The 20,531-nt window shown below is 38.5% G+C and overlaps 1 protein-coding gene across 6 annotated transcripts in view; it reads left to right on the top strand.

Annotated features, from left to right (window-relative positions):
• Positions 1-20,526, top strand: part of vps13a (vacuolar protein sorting 13 homolog A) — a 45,570-nt gene extending 25,044 nt beyond the window's left edge. For 2 of the 6 annotated variants that reach the window (XM_085475541.1, XM_085475542.1), the window contains exons 49-76: positions 1,684-1,820; positions 1,998-2,292; positions 2,410-2,514; positions 2,959-3,105; positions 3,409-3,540; positions 3,714-3,847; positions 4,667-4,735; positions 6,744-6,876; positions 7,735-7,792; positions 8,051-8,222; positions 8,824-8,977; positions 9,160-9,306; positions 9,453-9,534; positions 9,635-9,704; positions 9,964-10,078; positions 10,200-10,313; positions 10,420-10,565; positions 10,695-10,776; positions 10,873-10,986; positions 11,148-11,223; positions 12,403-12,566; positions 12,748-12,793; positions 12,952-13,075; positions 13,213-13,327; positions 17,638-17,723; positions 18,661-18,784; positions 18,895-18,969; positions 19,071-20,526. In XM_085475541.1, coding sequence (XP_085331667.1) covers positions 1,684-1,820; positions 1,998-2,292; positions 2,410-2,514; positions 2,959-3,105; positions 3,409-3,540; positions 3,714-3,847; positions 4,667-4,735; positions 6,744-6,876; positions 7,735-7,792; positions 8,051-8,222; positions 8,824-8,977; positions 9,160-9,306; positions 9,453-9,534; positions 9,635-9,704; positions 9,964-10,078; positions 10,200-10,313; positions 10,420-10,565; positions 10,695-10,776; positions 10,873-10,986; positions 11,148-11,223; positions 12,403-12,566; positions 12,748-12,793; positions 12,952-13,075; positions 13,213-13,327; positions 17,638-17,723; positions 18,661-18,784; positions 18,895-18,969; positions 19,071-19,121 — 3,267 coding nt within the window. In that variant the 3' untranslated portion in view covers positions 19,122-20,526. Of the gene's footprint in view, positions 1-1,683; positions 1,821-1,997; positions 2,293-2,409; positions 2,515-2,958; positions 3,106-3,408; positions 3,541-3,713; positions 3,848-4,666; positions 4,736-6,743; positions 6,877-7,734; positions 7,793-8,050; positions 8,223-8,823; positions 8,978-9,159; positions 9,307-9,452; positions 9,535-9,634; positions 9,705-9,963; positions 10,079-10,199; positions 10,314-10,419; positions 10,566-10,694; positions 10,777-10,872; positions 10,987-11,147; positions 11,249-12,402; positions 12,567-12,747; positions 12,794-12,951; positions 13,076-13,212; positions 13,328-16,637; positions 17,417-17,637; positions 17,724-18,660; positions 18,785-18,894; positions 18,970-19,070 lie in introns of those variants that run through there. The other 4 variants (XM_085475543.1, XM_085475545.1, XM_085475544.1 and 1 more) reach the window with 4 other exon arrangements.
• Positions 20,527-20,531: the final 5 nt, after the last annotated feature.

A 20,531-nucleotide genomic window follows, 5' to 3' on the forward strand; every position in this document is an offset into this window, starting at 1 on the left:
CTGCATGACTTTACTTAATTTTGTAACTGTTTAAACATTAAGGCAGACCTTCCCAAAGTGTGGGGCCCGCCCCTTAGGGGGGGCGCAGAGCCATTGCAGGGGGGGGCGCGGTATGGGGCGCCTACACAAACGCAAAGCAGGAGATGAAGCATAGCTGAATATGTTTCCAAACCAACTTCATTCTAAGCCAAAGACTAGAAAATATGGTGAAGCATATCTTCCCTTTGGTTTCACCTGCATAAGTGCCGAGGTAGGTCTCCCCTGCAGAATTGGTTTTCCCTGCGTCAGGAGCAGCGCTGGGCTGTTTAAATCATGGACAAACAGAATCCCACATTCTTGATTTTTAGTTCACAAACACTTCTCATAATGACTAACTACTCCTGGCATTTTGGAGATGTTAGCTCTTTATGCAGTAAAGTTACTGAGGGATACAAATAACATCAGGCTGATCCTGCCAGGATTTATTCCCTGGTTCAAATCACGGACAAACAGTATCCCACAGCTGTTTATGTTTTTAAACCCATTTTGCACAGAGAGGCATTTTTGGAAAAATGTATTGATAGCAATGTTGAATATTAAAACACATAAAATAAAACTACACGTAAAATAATTACACCGTGACGCCTCTGCCTTTCTAAATGGAGGGACAGTAACTGCGTGTGTATGTAAGCGTGTAAAACCTGCAGATTGTCAGATTAACAGTATTTTGTCTCTATCTGCCATTCTGCTATTCATCTCATGTAAACAATAACGTCGCGCACAGCGTGACGTGAATAAAGGCACATACCTTTGACGTTGCATGACGAACTCTGTATTCCTCGTCCACACGTAAACGCAAAAAAGGAGTTTTAAAAAAATCTCAGTTTTCAGTGATTCGAAACGCCGTTTACGTGTGGACGAAACAGCTGCGTGTTCAAAAATACCCGTGTAGGTGTGGACGTAGCATAACAGAGTAAGTAGTTTATTTTATTACTACCTGTAATTTATTGCAGATTACTTGTATTTGCTTAATTGTTTACTAAATGTTTGAGGTGTGAAATAAACCGCAATGAAGCAAAATATGGGTGTGTGTGGTTGGAGGGTGTGTTTGTGCGTGTGCGTGCGCGAACATTTTTCTTGTAAAACAAGGGGGGGCCTAGCAAAAAAAGTTTGGGAACCACTGCATTAAGGTACTGAACCACTGGGACCACTGTGTACAACAGCAAATATCTAGTATGTATTTAACACCTCATTTGTAGACTTCTGTAACATTAAGCTGCAGAAGAATAGTTATATATGACATTTTCAGCTTCCTACATGGTAACTTGAAGTAAATATATTCATTCCATTAATCCAAAATAGGAAAAAAATCTGTTGACTCTATGCAGCAAAAAAACCCAAAAAACAAGCAATAGTTAATAAACCTAGTTTTGTCCAATGCTGGCATTTCTGTTTAGAAATTTTAACTGAAAGATAAGAAAATTCACTCACATTTAGATATTTAAAATGTCTCATTTTATACTTGGAAAAAAATATAGCAAAAATGTGTAATATGGAACTCTGTTATCTTAATTTAAGTAACTGGGGACTTTTTTTTTTCCAACCATTGTATTTTCTTTACAAGTTGGCATGAACTGAAAGCAGCAAGGTAGAAGTTTCAAATGCAGAGACACCTTTTGTTTTCTTCATCCTGTTGCTCAACAGAACAGTGGAATCTCTGCACCTGAGGCTACTTTGGACCCTGGTCACTCTGCTCAGCTTCACACTGGAGTCATCAACCAGTCAAGTCTTGATCTTCGCTTGATTGAGTACTTGGCTCAGGATTGGTCTTCTGTATATAGGTGTGACTTAATCTCTTTTTTTTGTTATTGACACATTTTTTCTATTTATTGTATGCTGATCTTAAATAACATGACAAAAAAATTCTGATGCATAGTTATATTTATAGGAGAGACATGCAGTCTCCATTAAATTGTTTCACATTTCTGATACAAACAAACAATTATTGTCTTGTACAGACTCAACAGTGATCAGGAAGAGATCACCTTCATTGTGTTCAAGTCTCTAAGAGAGGATGCAGACGAAGATGGAGATGCAGTGGAGAGGAAGAGGGCTGAGCTGGATATAGCAGTTCATGTTAAATATGATCTGGGGCAGATGGTGGTTGCTATCCATTCACCGTACTGGATGATAAATAAGACGGACAGGTTGTTGCAGTACAAGGCTGATGACATTCACCGCAAACATCCCATGGACTACAAGATGCCGTTGCTCTTTTCATTCAAGCCTCGGTACTTCTTGCGAAACAATAAGGTATTTATTTTAAGTCAGTCTTACTGAAAGCTCTTTAAAAGAAACATGTTTGATTATTGTTCACAGTGGTCCCAGTGGTTCAGTACATTTATTAGATTAAATTATTTCCTCCCCCAGGTTCGTCTTATGATCTCAGAAAGTGAACTATCTGATGAATTCTCTCTGGACACAGTTGGGAGCCACGGGGATGTGAAATGCAAAGGCAGATTCAAAGATTATCTGGTAAGATTTGAAATTTTATCTCTTTATATAAAAATGTGAAAAAAATATGTAAAGGAAGAGGTTGGCGAAGAAAAAGTGGGATAGTCAGGGATTGGCTCTGAGCCGCTTCTTGTTTGCACTGGAGATGGACAGGTTGACAGATGAGGTCAGGCAGGAGTTGGCGTGGACTGTGATGTTTGCAGATGGCATTTTGATCTACAATGAGAGTAGGGAAGAGGTGGAAGCATGCTATGGAGAGAAGAGGAATGATAGTCAGTGGGAGAAAGACCAAATCCATTTGTGTGGATGAGAGGAAGGCAGGTGGAATGGTGAAAATGTTGAGAGGGAAAGTAGATGAGGGATAGGGTGAGATGGAGGCAGAGGATCCAAAGAGGCAGGTGTATTGGATATGTACTTTTTTTGTATTCATGTAATATGTCTGTCTTATTCTCTGTCTTATTTCAGGTCGGTGTGAAGATCGATGCAAGCAGTTTCAGTCTGACCCGCATTGTGACCTTTGTGCCCTTCTACATGCTGGTCAACAGAACTAAGCACAGTGTGTTCATATGCGAAGACGGGCAAGAAACTTGGACTGAGGCAAAACCAGAAGAGGTCAGAGCCTGTTCAGATTTTTCTCTTTTTGAACAATGCAGGTTAAGGTCTTGGTTTTGGTTTGAGTATATCATAGACACAAGATCCTGGGTATTCTTACATTTAACTTTATAAATAGGTGTGATGTAACAACTGAACATGTGTGCTTATTGATTTCTATAAATTTAATGTGACTAAAGGTTTCTTGTGCATAAAAATGCTTTATTTAAAGATCATGTCTTGATAAAGTTTTAAAATGTATTTACCTACTGATAATCTGACAAGAAGCATTTAGCATATTGTTTTTTTTTTCCTCACATTTAGTCAGCCATCCCTTTCTGGCCTGAGAGTGACACTAAGAAGCTTAAAATTAAAGTAGAAGCTTCCTTATCGCCTCCAGTGACTATCGACTTCAAACGACCAGAGAACTGCTTATTGCTACATCTGGACAACAAAGTAAGCAGAAATGCACATAGTTAATAATATTTGTGTGTGCATATAAGTTTGTTTTTGTTTGTTTGTTTGTTTGTTTTTTTACATAATGTGTAATTGAGGTGATTAACATGATTTTCACACACATGCCTTTTTGTATTACGGCTTTCAGACTGTTGCTTGTTTCTTTTGTGTAGGCGGGTGGGATTATAGTAGACATGAATCTGTCGGAACACTCGGCCACTATTCAATTTTCTGACTACCATGATGGCGCAGCCCCTTTCCTCATCATCAACCACACTAAAAATCAGACTCTTCAGTTCCATCAGAGGTGAGAGAACCAAGGGGCACAGTTAAAAGGAAATATAGAAAATGTTTTAGGTTTGTTTTTTTTTAGGTTTCACTAACAGCAATTGTTTGCAGAAAAGTTGGTGTTTTCCATTCAGACCATTTGCAACCATAACAGCTTACTAGTGAACAAAGCAATCACAACGTGGGTATTTGTTGAGCACTATCTTTGCAACTGATTTCACTCAGCTACAGCCAAAAACCTCCATCAACCATTTGTCAACCGGTTGTCCTTAGCAACTAGGGGTTGCCAGAGGGTTGCAAACTGGCCTCTAGGCCCCTGTCACTGAGGTTTAAACTGTTTTTATGAAATTCTGTTTCCTAGGGACTTTCAGTGTTTAGTTAAAGTGTTTTTTTTTAAAAAATATTCTGTCATACTGTTTGTTAGCATTAGTGTAGATCTTTGGTGTTGTCTGTAACTGTGTTTTTGAAATACTTTCAAAATGCAAAATGTTTCTTTTCAGTTAGATTTTTTGTGTGTGCCACATTCACCCTAATATTAGGTGCTCTATCCAGAAGTAGGATATTTTTGTGGCAAATGTACTTATAAAACCTTTTCTTAGTGTTCTAGTTATTTCTGTGTCTTGTTTTTATCCGTTTTATGAACAGCAGCCATTAATTTTACAGGTTTCGTCACGCAAAACATTTCCATTTCCATGTTTTATTGACATGTGTCTTTGCATATTTGTTGAGTAACAATATTGTTCTTCTGTTCCAGTTGCCTCAAACAGTTAAGTTAATAATAATTGCCTGTGATTATTTTTGCTGATAGCAGTTTGTTTGTGTGTTGTGGGTCATGCAGTGTCCGGACAGAATCCTCGTGGGTGGCTGACGAGATACTTGACCTCTCCTTCTCAGTGGAGGAGGACAGGTAGAAAATATGAAAAAGGGAAACTCCTCTGACAAACTCTGAACTCAAAATAAAGATAGAAATGAGGAACAGGAATTACAAAAGAGAACCATCAGTGTAGTTACATTGTCATCACCAGAGAAAAGTTATTTCCTATAGGAAGTAATCAGTCTAGTAAACTTTGACAAAGGTAAAAGAAAAACAATTTAAACACACATCAGTACATTTGGTTATTTAAACTGTACTATGAGTAACGCATGGGTGGTTTCATATTAGCTCCCACAGGATCATCTAAGCTTTGCCTAAAAAAATCCAGTGGAAAGAGTTTAGCAAAACCTCAAGTCTGTCATTAGTTAAAAAAATAGAAGAAGGTAGGGGTGTTTTTAGACATTTTTCTAACATCATTTTTTGAAGGCTAGATTTAAAATGCCATCGTCTAGAAAAATAATTGAGCTAGGTCTTTGAAAAATTTCGGACTCATTATCTGGTACCGTGGCTCTTTGCATGTTGACTTGTAGGAGCATAGCTCAGGTTAACATAGAATGATGAATACCTGATGTTCCAAAAATATTTAGGTGTCTGATCTCTGGCAGCAGATTTCGAGACCTATAGAAACCACAGTTTTGTAGGTGTGGGACTTCAAATTTCTTTATAGCTTCTCTTATACAATTCACATAAGTAAGTAAAACAGTGGGTATATAAAAAAATGAAAGAGGGAATGTGGGCGAAGCCAAGAGGAAGGATCAAGTATATCACGAAGATGTCTCCAATCATTAACCAGAGTTAACTAAATATGCAAACGATGCAGCAGCTAATCATGGTTTGTTCTCGATGTTACATTAATGGTTCATTTGAGTGCAGAGTGTGGTCAGATGGATGAGTGTAGATAAACCGAAGTATAAAAAAGATCCTTTGAGCTCTGATTCTAGTTTGCCTCTGTACTCTGCTCCCTTAACTAAAGTTATATTAGTTGTATTTAGGAATCACTGTACTTTCAATATTTCCTTTTAGTGTATATCATGGCCTACTTCTGCCATATTCAAACTCTGTTTTTTAAGTACAGTGGAACCCCGACTTACGAAATTAATTCGTTCCCAAGGGTAAGTCGTAGGTCAAAAATTTTCGTAAGTCGAAGCACCCATTGCGCCTTTTGAGTGAGGCGATGCTGAACGATAGGCTAATTGCTAACTAGAACAACAATACGTCATTCAAGTGGAACAGCGAAGCGCAAGTACAGAAGCCAAGGGGTTGTCACATGATTCGGAAGGCATTGTGGGCATTGTAGGCTCAGCCAATCAGAGCCAGCGGATTTCGTAACACGGGCAGAAATATTGCCGTTCAGTGCCTTCGTAACTTGAATTTTTCGTGGAACGGGGTATTCGTAAGTCGGGGTTCCACTGTACATAACATAATGCCACTGACTGTCACAGTTTCAGTTTTCTATTTATAAAAGACCTACACCATTACCCAGTTATTTTTTTTTACTGATCTACCGGAAATTTACACAGATCTAAAGGAGCAGAATACAAATCTTAAGCCATTTACTCAGTGTTGCTTTCATCTGTGTTATGATCTTATAGAAAAATGTGAATGCTGCTGACTGGATGGGATTCCTCCAAAGGAATCACACCACCTGCTTCTTCCTGTAGTGCTGTCGACTAGTGCTTTTTATACCCTTTTGTAGATTCCAGCTTCGCCACTTCTTCCTTCAGTCTTCATTTTATGATCCATTGAATATTTGTTTCAGAATCCTCACTAATATGTGAACGTGCATATTTGAGCCTTTTATTTCCAGGAATTTGGGGACCTCTGGGTGACATATTTCTGTCTTTTGATGAAAATTGCTGCTGCAGGCTGAGAGACAACTCAGAGAAAATGATTGCTGGCATGGTCCTTGATTGTGGTGGAGGGGCTCTGTTGTATTTTCAAAGTCAATAATTGTTTTGCTTTGTTTCATTTTTGGTAGCTTTAACTCATGTTGCTGATACATACGGCATGTGTCTGTCTTGGTGGGTTTGTGTACATGCAGCTCTCAGAAAAAGGCGGAGCATGAGGAGCTGGAGGCTGGGAAAGCTGTGTACTACACCTGGACTGAGCCCACTGGGTCACGAGCGCTCTCCTGGAAATGCAGCACTTACTCTGGGACACTAAAGAGTGAAGAGGTACTGCACGTGTCAGAATAATAACTGTCTGAATAATAATGTTTATCAGTAATCCTTTTTTCCCCCAAAAACAAATATCTTACATTTCCCAAATAAAATCAGTTTCTGCTGAACGTATTTTTTTAAAAAAAAGCAGTATTTGCTGTCTTAGGTATAAATTTGATTAGGCTGGCTTTACTTTAAGATTTGCATATTAAAAGTCTATCATAGGTTCATTCATAAATGAAATCCTGAGGGGGAAAAAAGGCTGTACTGTTTGCGAAAGCAGGTAATTATGAGCTTACTGAATGTGAACCTGCTGGTTTTTAGATACCCTGTGACTGCTGAGACTTTTTGCACCTATTCATGTACTTCACACCTTACAGTAACCCGTGAATATATATAGATAATAAAAAGTAGTAAAGTAGTATCACCTTTGCAAATTCATTGTTAATAACTGTAAATATGTTATTGGTGGTGATGAATCGTTCATAAATTTGATTACCTTTAGTTTAAAACTGTATAGATACAGATCATGTAAATCTGGATCATCCATCCATCCATCTTCTTCCGCTTTATCCGGGGCCGGGTCCCGGGGGCAGCAGCCTAAGCAGAGAAGCCCAGACCTCCCTCTCCCCAGCCACCTCCTCCAGCTTATCCGGGGGAATACCAAGGCGTTCCCAGGCCAGCCGAGAGATATAATCTCTCCAGCGTGTCCTGGGTCTGCCCCGGGGCCTCCTCCTGGTGGGACATGCCCGGAACACCTCGCCCAGGAGGCATCCATGTCAGATGGCCGAACCACCTCAGCTGGCTCCTTTCGATGGAAGAGTATCTAAATAAAGATTAAAGATACTGAAGTTTATACGCTTTGTCTTTTAGGACCTGCGAGAGGACGTAAACAAGGAGGGAAAACTTTTTGTGATTTCCTTTTATGAAGGTAAAGTTGAATGATCTAAAATCTGCCAGTGCTTAATTGTTGCCATATTGTAGTAATATAATCTCTAGAACTGTTAAAAAATATATATATATTAAAAAACACAGTTTTCTGGCAGGATGTTGGCGTTATGAACTGCAAGTCTGACTCATTTCTAAGGTTTTATTTATCCCTGATTCATTTTGTAATGGTAATGAACAACAACTTTCCTTTGGGTTACAAAAGAAATGTGTGTTATTTATTTTATTTATCTGTTCTAAGGTCTCCAGCGTGTTGTGCTGTTCACTGAGGAGCGACGGGTCTTCAAGATGCTCTGTGACAATGAGAAGGTGCAGGTTGCTCAACAGGAAATCATCCTGACACTACGGCATGTGGGCCTATCGCTGGTGAACAACAGCACCAACCAAGAGGTTGCCTTCATTGGGATCACAAGGTGCTGCGCTTTTGTGTTTGCTTAATAAATAGTTAAAGTAGAATTAAAGTAAACTCTAATTTGCAGGTGCCATGTAGCCCATCTGTTTCAAGCCTTGTTCTGCACTCAGAAATGTTCATCTGCAGATCTTGGTTAAATCAAGTGCTTATTGGAGTTATTCCTGCCTTTTTATGAGGTGGAAGGAGTCGATCATTCTGCTCCTGCCTCTGGGATTAACAAGACATTTTATATTTTCAGTTGTTTTTTGTTTTGTTTGTTTTTTCAAGACCATTCTCTGAAAAACCTAGAGATGGTTTCGTGGGAAAGTCCAAGTAGATCAGCAGTGTGGCACCATCTGACAACAATAATCACTTAAATCCTGTGTTTTTTATTTTGATGCTAGGTGTGAAATGCAGCAGGTCATTATGACCATCTCTACACTCCTAAAATTTATTTATTTTTTTTTTTTAAAAGCGCCTTTTGATGTACACATTAGATAGCTGGTTTAACGAGCAGTTCAACAGGTGTACCTAACAAAGTGAGTGTATAAATTTTTATCTATAAATTATGTTTTCTTGCTTAACTAATCTGAGACTTTCATTTCTTTCCTCTTTTATTTAAGCTCTGATGTTGTGTGGGAATTCAAACCTAAGAAGAAGAGTCGATGGAAGCCTCTGACCATTAAAGAAGCTGAAATTATGGAGGACAAGTTCAAAGACTACCAGGAATCTGGGGCCGTAGACAAGGCAATTTTCGATCTGGAAAACGGCTTTCAGGTTAAATATTGCAATTAGTTTTATTCTGTCATATGAAAATGGTGGATAAAAGCAAATGAAAATAGTTGGTTTTAGATTATCCACATAGCATGTAAACTCGTTCATAAAACTGGATTTGAAATTGCACATGATAATGGGATAATTATCATTACTGTTGAATTTTTTTTGTCATTGTCTCCCAGGTGTTCTTTAATCCCACTGGCCAGGACATGCAGATAATGAAGCCATGTGATGCTCCTCTTAGGAGGCACTTCTTGCCGGGTGTGAAGGTGGAGTACAGCATTTCACCACGACAGAGCGCCTATCGTATCCAAGTTCACCGGATACAGGTGAAAAAATTTTATTCAATTTACAATAATTATTGAAAAAGAAGATCAAGCAAGTTAGCTAAAGGCTTTTCTTAATTGCCTTTTCGTAGCTGTGTAGCTCTGTTTGGTCTGTGCACTAAACAGACCTGTGTCCTTTCCTTCTACAGATCCAGAATCAGCTACCTGGGGCCATCTTCCCTTACGTTTTTTACCCCGTGAAACTGCCAAAGTCTGTCGCCATGGAGACAGGTCTGTTAATGCAGGTTTTTTGTTATCTGTTTATTTACAATAATAGACTATTTTAGCTCTTTCGTCTTTATTATCATACTCTATACATATTTTTCCACAGAACCCAAACCTCTAACTGATATCAGCATTGTTACCCGAGCAGCGGGGCACTCTGACATCTCACGCATCAAGTAATTGTTTTTCTTTTCTCACTGTCTCCTCAAATTATGTTTTTCTAGCTGATATTCATTGTTATTGTATATGGAGGCCAGGATCATGATCTGGTAGATTACGATCTACCAGACAAATAAATGTATTATTTGTCCTTTTTAAGACCAATAATATATTTGGGTGAGCTGAAATCTTACAATTCTCTGTTAACCGAAAGTTTAACTCCTAAAATTTGCTCTCATTTATACTCGTCTAAGTCCTGATTTCTGTTCGCCTCAGGTACTTTGTGGTTTTAATTCAGGAGATGGATCTAAAACTTGATCTGGGCTTCCTGTACGCCATCCTGGAGCTGTTCTCCCTAGAGAACGACAGCATAACGAGCGCAGAACAGGAGGTCGGCTACACGCATTGACACACACAACGTTACCTTTCTGTTCAGAATGCGTTATGATTATTCAGTTAGTCAGTAATTCAGTTAACTCAACAGCTGTTGTACCTTTCTCCTGATGCTTCAGGTGGAACTGTTTGAAAAGGACATAATGAACATAAAGACAGAACTGAACCATGTCTCTGCTGCTGACAAATCTCCCATCAGCCTCTACGAGTACTTCCACATTTCCCCCATTAAGGTGTGTGCGAATGCAGTTTCTGTCAAACAAATAGTGTCTGAACTGATCTCTGCGATTTCTCCGTTGCCATAGTAACGCCTGCTGATGTTTTTGTGCTTTTTGTCAGCTGCACCTGAGTTTCTCTCTGAGCACAGGCGGAGAGGATGGCTTGAAGCAGAAGAGAGATTCGGAACTGATCCCTGTGCAGTCGCTAAATCTGTTGCTAAAGAGTATCGGCGCGACGCTCACTGATGTGCAGGATGTTGTCTTCAAGTATGAATACAGAAAAAGGCTCAAATACACAGCATGCATGTGCCATCCATTAGCATTAAATTACTTCCATGTGACTTGTTCTTGGTGATTCCAACCCTGCTTCTTGGCTGAATGTGACATTTATTTCAGGCTGGCCTTTTTTGAATTGACCTACCAGTTCTACACCACTCAGCAGCTCCAGTGGGAGGTCCTCAGACATTATTCTAAGCAGGTAATACATACAAGCACAATGAAACCAGACAAGTGGCAATTTGTCTTGTCTTCTTTTGTTTTGATATTTTGATTTTCCACCTATGTGTATCTCAAGGCTATTAAGCAGATGTATGTGCTGGTGCTGGGCCTCGATGTTCTTGGAAACCCATTTGGACTGATCAGAGGATTGTCAGAAGGGGTGGAGGCTTTCTTTTATGAGCCCTATCAGGTAATGATATCCAATAAAATTATTGACAAGTTCAACTGGGTCTTTTAGCTTTGAAGTGCGTTATAAAACCTGTTGAATAGTTACGTTGTGTAATTTAGAAAATATGGCCACATTGGATTCAGGTTAACATTCACAATAACTGTTCTTTTTTTTTCTTCTAGGGAGCCATCCAGGGCCCTGAGGAGTTTGTTGAAGGAATGGCTCTTGGGGTTAAGGCGCTGGTGGGAGGAGCTGTAGGTAAGCATGAAATGGTGTTAAAGGGGTAATACAGAGTCAGCCTTAGCTCAACAGCATCAGGTCAAAACTGCTAAATAATCACTGGAATTTCTAATTCAAAAATTAATTATGTTTAATTTATCTTTTATTTTAAATTTAAGTACAGTGTTGTGCAAAAGTCTTGCACTCATTTCTTTGTATTTTGAAATGCAGTATGTACAGCAAAAACAGTTTTTACAATTCTTTATCACATCCTGAACTCTCTTACTCAGCTTCCTTGTCTTCAGGAATAGTTCTTCAGGCTTCTAGAAGGACATTCAAAGCTCTTCCTTAGATGCTGGTTGCCTTTTGTTCTGTTTTCTGTAAAGATGATCCCACACTGCTTCACTTATGTTGAGTCTGAGCACTGCTTCACCTAAGTGGAGGCATGCCTTTTAGACCTGCCACTTCTTTCTTTGTCCCTCCCAACTGTCCAGTTTCCTTCACTTGTTTTCAGCTATTTTATGTCTGTCAAACTGTGTTATCATTGCCATGTTTCATAGATTGAGCAAATCATTTGCTTTTTGTGAGAGGCTGCTGGTAACAAACTGGTTAAAAATAAAATTTAATTGAAAGTGTCCATTATGTGTAGAAACAATAATGATTCATCCCTTTAGCCTGGTGTCATTATATGTTTGACATCAGTGTTAAGAAGTTTATCAGATGTTAAAAATAATCCTGTGAAAATCTGAAACTAGATTGAAAATGAGTTAAAAAGCAGTAAATGTCCAACAAAAAACTTAATAAAGCTCGGAGAATTATCGCTCATCACCACATGAAAAAAATAAATAAAAAGAAATGAAGGTCGTTAAAGAGTTTGTACAGCCCTGCACGCTGTCCTCACTTTATCTGCTGTCATTATACACGTTGATTGACTGGGATGGGTTCATGGCTGCTATATAGGGCTGTAATTTGAAAAGTGTAATAACTGAGCATTTGTCGTTTTACTGCATGTGTTTTTAATATAGTGTTATATCTGTTAAATTTCAGCATTATATTGCCTTTAACAGTGAACTGTGGCTGTTTCATTACACATCTGAGACTTTTTAGCAACATGTTGGAGCCCTTAAGATTTCAGATTTTCACTGACACAATTTTGACATGAACATTTAAGATATATTAAAAAATATTCTCAGGTAACGAATCATGTTTGTTATTCAGGCGGTATTGCAGGTGCAGCCTCCAGGATAACAGGTGCCATGGCAAAGGGTGTCGCAGCGATGACAATGGATGAAGAGTACCAGCAGAAGAGACGAGAAGCTATGAACAAACAGCCCAGCGGTCTGAGAGAGGGGCTGACCAGGGGTGGAAAAGGACTGGTGTCTGTATGTAAAACTGTTTGGTTTTTAAGTTGCTCCTCTCTGTTTATCAGCAGGAAACACGCAGTTAATGCAGGATGTAGGAAGTAGTAAGACTAGCAACAACAACACTGCAAACTAGTCTGAAAGAAAATGCACGGCTGTAATGAGTCATTTATTCTGCAGTGTTATCTTCCTTTTCCCACAGGGATTTGTCAGTGGGATCACAGGGATCGTTACCAAACCTATTAAAGGTAAGATGAGTCTGACCACAAGTATAAACATGTTAGTCCAATAAAATAAGGGCATAAAAAAAAAACTACGTGTTCTGTTAGTGTGTTTCCATTGAACACTTGACATTTGGCCGTGAAGATCTTTGAACTTAAGCTGCAGTGTTTGTGTTATTATGCAGGGGCCCAGAAAGAGGGGGCAGCGGGCTTTTTTAAAGGTGTTGGAAAAGGTTTGGTTGGTGCAGTAGCTCGACCAACAGGAGGCATTATTGACATGGCCAGCAGCACTTTCCAAGGGATCAAGAGGTACAGTTATTTCTGTCTGTGCTATGTGATTGTGCACTTGCCGCATCAGTGTGTAATCAGATAGGTCCTGTTTGAATTTGTTTATGCCCTGAGTTGTGTGAAGGTGTGCGTTTCCAAATGCAAATATCTCGATATAGGGCAGCAGAGACTTCACAAGATGTTCAGTCTCTACGTCCTCCTCGCTTCATCCACGAGGATGGTGTCATACGACCATATAAGGAGCTGGAAGGCCTCGGCAGTCAGATGCTTCAGGTAAGACAAAAAACCCCTCTCCATCATCACCTTTTTACAGTCATTCCCAGTTTTTACAAAGATGGAAAACTCTGTTAACAATATTGCATTCATGTCATTTAATTTTTAAAGTTGTTTTATCTTTACTGTGATGTGGTGTCATTATCTTTGCATTTCAAACTTATTTGACTGATTTTCTTAGCTGTGTTGGATGCCCTAAATCAGGGGTCGGCAACCTGTGGCTCCGGAGCCGCACGCGGCTCTTTAGTCCTTATAGTGCGGCTCCGTGTGGTTTGGGAAAATAAATTAGAAGTATTTAGCTGAAGTGTATTTTATTTATGTTAGTTCTTTTTTAACTTGTAGTTCTAAATCGGAAGATTATTGTAATAATGAAATATAAAAATAAAATTATATTCTATTATTTTTTTCATCGCTTAAAATAAGCGTCACACTCGCGGAAGCTGGTGTACCCGCCGAAACACCATTCATTTATTGAGACTTTCAACCGAGGCCAATTATGGATCTTCGGATCCACATCAGCAGCTCCACCGTGAACTATGTTAAAAACAAACACTGCTCACGCCTCACAGATGACAGCTTACAGTCCTGCGTAAAGATGAAAGTGACTTCATACAGCCCCGATTTGCAGACGCTGTGCGTAGAGGTTCAGGAGCAGAAGTCCCATTGTAAACATATCACGGCAGACCCGACGATGTTTCCATGGACACGCTTTTCAGCATCTCTTTATTGACCACTTTTCACACACGGTCGACGTTAAGGCGGCGAGGCGTGATTGCGGGTGCCGCTCAGGTGCGTCCGCCTCCCCTGCAGCGGCGCTGCAGACCACGCCCCGCCACACACATTAACCAGGTAAAATACATATTTAGGCGGAATTTTGTAATTATCTACTTTTCATTTTTAGCAGCATAGTGCTTTTTTCCAATTATTTTTTTTAAAAGTCAGGTCAAGGCTCCAAAAGCCCAAAGGCGATATAAGGGTGGCGGCTCACAACAGTTTTTGTTTGCTGGATCATTTTAGTTCAGCTGGGTGTCTTTCCTTTTGTTATATTTCTTTAAGAGTTTAAAATGTGTTATTTACATAAATAAAATGTAATTTTCTTTGTAGCACTTCATGGATTTCATAAGCAACACACCTTAGTCGTTCACACAAAGCATAAAGGTAAAAAAACAATATATACAGTGTTATCTTCTTTTTAGATGTTAAAAAGTATTTGCGGCTCCCAGTGTTTTGTTTTGCGTGGAAACCGGGTCCAAATGGCTCTTTGGGTCTTAAAGGTTGCTGACCCCTGCCCTAAATGGTTGCCTTTGTTGTTTGGGGAAGTTTTACTACTCCTGTAGGAATAGGTTTGGCAGTCTCTGGACAAATTACATATTTGTTTAATTTTTGAAGTAAAAAGAAGTCAATACAATCCAGTGGGTAAAAAATGAGCAGCCCCTCATTCCCACTTGATTCACTTTTATGTCTTGAGTGAGTCATTCGTCAGTGTTGTGAAAAACTCTTCTTCTGGCAGAGGATGCGATATTGATGCTAAGTGATACTTCATTAATGGTAGAAAGGTTTCAGCTACCGTGTTCCCAGTGTTCAGATGCCATTAAAAAATGAGAGGTCAATGCAAGACTGACAACCAGGAAAGCAATCAGAGACAAATCTGTTCAACACGATGGTTAAGCTGCCAGACTGCAGAATAGCTTACAAACTGAGGCTGGTCCATGTGCATCATTAATGCATATGAGGATGTCCATGCAAGTTTTCAGAAGGAACCTTTATCAGCAACTTTGTTACAAATGTGAACACTACAGATGGATAGAATTAAAAATGTCTCTTTTTTTATATCACTAAGTTATGGTTAAAAGGAAGCGGCATTGGTTAAATCTTGTAATCTGCAAGGAAGAATAAAAGGGTACAGGAAATTTAAAAAAAAGATTATATTTGCTGTATTTCACACCAGAAATCAACAGAATGTCTGCATATAATCCAAATATATCATGTTTTCCATATTTTCACATTTCAGAGCAGCTTACATGTGTTTCAGGTCTGATATTTATCTAACCTTTTGTTGACGTTGTCTAGCTGTGAGTTGGATAGAGTGGGTTGAAGTTTCACATTGTGTTTAATAGTAAAAATCCTAATTTCCCTAAAATTTACAGAAAGGTGATAAATTAAAGCAGCCTACAAGAGAGGCCAGATAACTTCAGTGGACAAATTGGTGCTTTTTTATAAAGATTCTGCAAAATTTAAAGCTGAAAAAAGAGTTTTAAATCTTGTCATATGATTCACATCATTGCCAGTCTGCTCCATGTTGACTGTCTCATCTTTGTGTTTCTAACTTCATCTTCATTCAAGACTTTCTTCAGTTTGTCACCTTTCTGTCTTACCAGCTTAGGTTTGCGTGTGTGTAGTAATGTGTTAGTAACTGAGTTGTTCCTTCAGCTTAAATTAGGACCAGGCCATATAGAGTAATAGTTCTATAAATCAGAGTAGGTTCTTCAGTTTTATGTTTATGCTTTTGTTAAAAAGCCTTCAACACAGTGTTCCTGATTGTTCCCAAATGTTTCCTTGTGTCTTTGAGAGAAGAGGAAATGCTTATCACAGTCTAAGCTGGGAGGGATTCTGATCTGTTTAAACTGATAGTCTGGCAAATTTAATCTTTTTAGGTCCACCATAATTATCTTATCTGCTCAAACAATAATTAAGCCATTGCATTAGGGCTTTGTGATCCAGTTTACAGCCATTTACATTTTTATAGATCCAAGAGCATTTAATGCTTGTTAGTCTTTTCAGGTCAGATATAATATTTTAAAATTGTTTGTAAATGACTTCTATTGTGTGAAACTTTCGATGACTCACAAATGCGTGCTTCAGTTCACACACATACAAAGTAATTTGGCCTCAAGTAAAATTAGTTTAATTTACAGACACATTTTTTTTAAGTTCAGCTTCACAAATCTGATCATTTTCTCTTTTAAAAAACTTTCTGTCCGTTCAAATGTCTAAAACTACACAAAAAAAACCTTTCACTTACCTGCAAAGCCTTTAGTGCACTTTGCACTGTGTTCAAGTCCCACTGGAAAACTAGGACATCTCTACTTCCTGTGTGATTTCTTAGTTTACACTTGTAGATCATACCATACACATTTATAACACTTTTAAGACATATTACTTTTAAAGTCTGAAACTGCAGATTTGAACACTGCTGATAGGTCACTCAGACTTTTCCTTGGTTCTCACCTTGAAGTCGCCTTATCAGCAGAAAGATTCGCACCTTCCGTCTGATCTAACCCTCCACACTTTTCTCCTGTCATGTCCGCAGAGGCAAGTGGCGTACAGTGAATGGCGTAGATCTGGCTCAGAGGATAAGGGAGATGAGTGAAAACAGCTAGCAGTGACAGAAGTGAAAGCTGTAGAGTTGGTGTTTTGTGTGTAGTCTGTGCTGGAGGGTTGTCTCAAAGTTTGGAGATCATGTTTGGTTAGATTAAAGTAGGGACTTTCATTACTGGTGTCACTGGTTTAGAAGATTTTATTATTTTTTATATTTTGTTGTTAACTGTGTTTTTTTTAATTTTTCATCACCCTTTTTTTGTTTGTTTTGTTTTTTTCCCTGCGCCACAACAACAAACTAAAAATGATTTCAGCCACCATTTTTCAGCCAAGTCCAACTTGGCTGTAAACCTCGTATCACATGACCATTAACCATTCATGATTAAGGTTGATGCATTTGTTTCCTGCTGGAGAAGGTTTGTGTGAAGGTCACACATGCTGACTCGTATGATCTAATCAGAAAACTAAAGTCTGAAAGTCTGTGTCCTCTTGTCCAAACTAAAACACAGTCCTAGCAGTTGTAAAGGTCTCTCAATTAAATATCCTGAAATGTCATCTGAGAGCTGCATGTTAACAGTGCAATGTTTATGCTTTTTTTTTTTAAAAGCCATTGTTGTGGACCAGGCATTTTCTTATTAGTTTACTTATTAGTGTTCATCTTTAAGTCATCATAATCACACTTTTTTCCTTCATTGTTATGTTTTTTTTGTCATTACTTGGAACCTTTCACTGATATTTTGTTCTTAATAAAGTCTTTGCATTTCAAACTTCCACCTGCCATCGTCTTTGTTTCATCCTGTCCTGCATCTGAATCCCACAACATGTTCCAATCTCGTTACAGGGAAACTATTGTGCAGATACTGATTCACTGTTTTTGCTGTGGTAGCTCATGCTTCCTTTACTTTTATATACAGTTTTTGACAGACAGTGACGTATTTTTCAATGTTGTTGTTTGGACAGATATTTTTCTAGTCTTTCTTTTTTTTTTTTAGAAAATTGAGAATGGACGTTTTGCCAGCTACAGGTACTTTGCTCATGCTAAAGTCAATGAATCTGACTTTCTCATGATCACCAAGAGGTGAGTGGTTTTTTTGAGGGGTTTTCTTTACCCTTTTTTGTTTGTTTTCTTCTGTTCAAGAAAGTGTTTTACTTGAGATAATGACCAAGAGCTGAGATATGGTTCAAATGATGCATAATTTTTTCTTTTCTAATCAGTTTGGATGCTAAAATTTTTGTAAAAGTTTATATAGTATTTGCGTATTTCTACCAAGACTTTCAGATCAACTGTGAAGAAAATTCTTTCCTTTGTTTTCATTCATTTGTTTTAATGTTCTGCTGTACTTCTTGTACTTGACTCTCTATTAACAGCGTTACATTCAAATTCAATTCTAACTAATGTAAAGATTTGAGTTCATACTTCTGACATACAGTACCTTCATTGCCCACCAGGGGGCTGCAGCCCACACTGTAACACAGACTGTATAAAACTTGGATGTAGCTGGCATGGTGTCAGCTGTTGCTTTGTGGAGCTCCGTTTTGAATCCTGGAGATCAGCATTTCCACTGCTGCTGTCTTGGTTTAAAAAAACAAAACAATACAATACCCCCCCCCCCCCCCCCCCCAAAAAAAAAAAAAATCCCGCCCAAAATACGGATGTAACGAGATAGTAAGCTGTATATTGAAGTTTTATTCAAAAATCCATTTTTTTTTAAAATTCAGTTAAACCAAAATGAATGATTGACCCAAAAACTGAGCTGGAAAATGTTTACAGTCGAGACAGGAAGCTGTTTTCACAAAGATAGGACCAAAAGTCTTTTTACAACCACACAGGTATCGCCATCTGGTGGCATTCAGATTAAGGTTTAAGGCACTCGCATGTTGGCTTCATCTTATGTCTTTTTACTTTTTTAATGCCTATGACTGGAAATCATTGTTTTGGGGATAAAGAAACTGAAATATAAAGTTTAAATTTTTCTTTATTCATTCCTTTTAAACACACATCTTTTTTTTCCCAGGGGAATATTTTTTGTGACCAAAGGCACTTTTGGTCAGCTGACCTGTGAGTGGCAGTATCTGTTTGAAGAGTTCACCAAGGATCCAACCATTATAGAGGACCGCCGACTTCGCATTGAGGCCAAGGTAAAAACAAACAAACAACAAAGATGTTACCATTATTTACTACCCAAATTTTTCATTATTATTATTATTATTATTATTACTTCTGCGCTGAACCTCGCCTTCCACTGCAGGAGAGAGTGAAGTCAGTCTTTCATGCCAAAGAGTTTGGGAAGATAATAAACTTCAAAACTCCAGAGATAGCCAAAGTAAGTTTGCAATTTGGACTCAAGCTGATATTTCCTTTCAGTCGGGATACACGACTAGTGAAAATAATTAGTTCTAACTTTGGGTCATTATTTATTTTCAGTGGGTTCTCACCAAATTGGAGGATGCAAGAGAGAGTTTACCCAAGTACTGACTCTGAAGATCGAGAAATGCTAAACACACGAGCTCTGTGTGTGCCAGTGCCTTTTTTTCTTTACTGCATGCTACTTTTTTTTCCCTCCGTGTGTGACTAGTGAATAAACGATGTGGACTGTCGGTGTGTGTCGGGGCTGAAAGACACAGTGTGCATGTAGACAGATTGCTGATTTCCATCCACTTTGCTTTGCATTCATTATTTTACACCTGGTCATGTTTTTTGTTTTTATTATAGTTCTCTTTATTAAAACGTTAAGTCTGGAGTTTACGAACAGGTTCTGTTATTGCCTGCTTGAAGGATTGTACGAATGGAGGATTGTGATTCCTTAGATGTACTTGTTCTAATCAAACACACATTAAAGCTGCTGTTGGACGAACTTTGAAAGGGGAAAAGAATGAGCGGGCCTCCACCTGCAGCTCATACCTCTGTTTCAAGTCTCTCCCACCAGATGAGCGCAGGATTTTGCACATTACGCACAGTTAAAAAAGGATTTTTGTTGACCTTGAGCTTCATGTGGATACCCCCGGCTCTAGCGGGTGAAAACTTTCTTAACCCTCCACCTCTTTCTCACTGCCCAAGAGAGCCAAGAAGAGGTAGAAGAGGACTCCCACTCCCCCACAAACGCTATTGTTGACCCCCCCCCCCCCCCCCTTTCATAATGAAACCAAAAACATTTTTGCCTACCGTAGCTTTAGAGATTCAGTTTAACTTTCATTTCTGGATGTAAAGGAGGATTTGGGTGTAGAAATGTCAATCTTAACAGTGACTGGTAGGGGGGGAAAAAAATCCCTCGAGTATCACTGAGGCCAAATTAACTGTAATTGTTGTAGCACATTTAATGTTGCACACTGTTTCTTTTACTGGATTATATAAAAGGCATGCTAATATGAATTAGTATGGCTTTATAGTACACATAATTCAAAAAATGTGCATCCTTAAAGTTCTTTTTCCTATTTTTATACATTGCAGAATAAAGACTGTTGAGTGTGTGAGTCAGAGATGCATGCTATTTTTATACTGTACTTACATGCATCAGTTTGCTGTATATGACCTAATATGATGTCTATCTGTATATATCCATCCTCGCATCAGACTTTAAGAGGAGCTTGCAGTATGAAATTTTGTGATTTTTATGTTTTTATACCACACATATGCAATGCCAAACATGCTGATGAATTATACAGAGAAAAGGTATATATTGAAAATAAAGGAATGCTAATTATTATTATCAGCTGCTGTTTACTCTGATGTATATTTCAAAGATTTGATTTTGGTCTTGGGCGCATCACGATATAATATCACTCAATTTCATTTACATCGTTTTGTTTTCGGGGAGCAAAATATTCACTGCAGTGGCTTTTTCTTTTTCATGCTGTTTTCAATAAAGTTTTTTGAATTCAAAGCGGT

The sequence above is a fragment of the Copadichromis virginalis genome, linkage group LG12 (genome assembly GCF_057382275.1).
Source record: "Copadichromis virginalis isolate Kocher_CV1m ecotype Utaka linkage group LG12, C_Virginalis_male_GT1.1, whole genome shotgun sequence".
NCBI lineage: Eukaryota > Metazoa > Chordata > Actinopteri > Cichliformes > Cichlidae > Copadichromis > Copadichromis virginalis.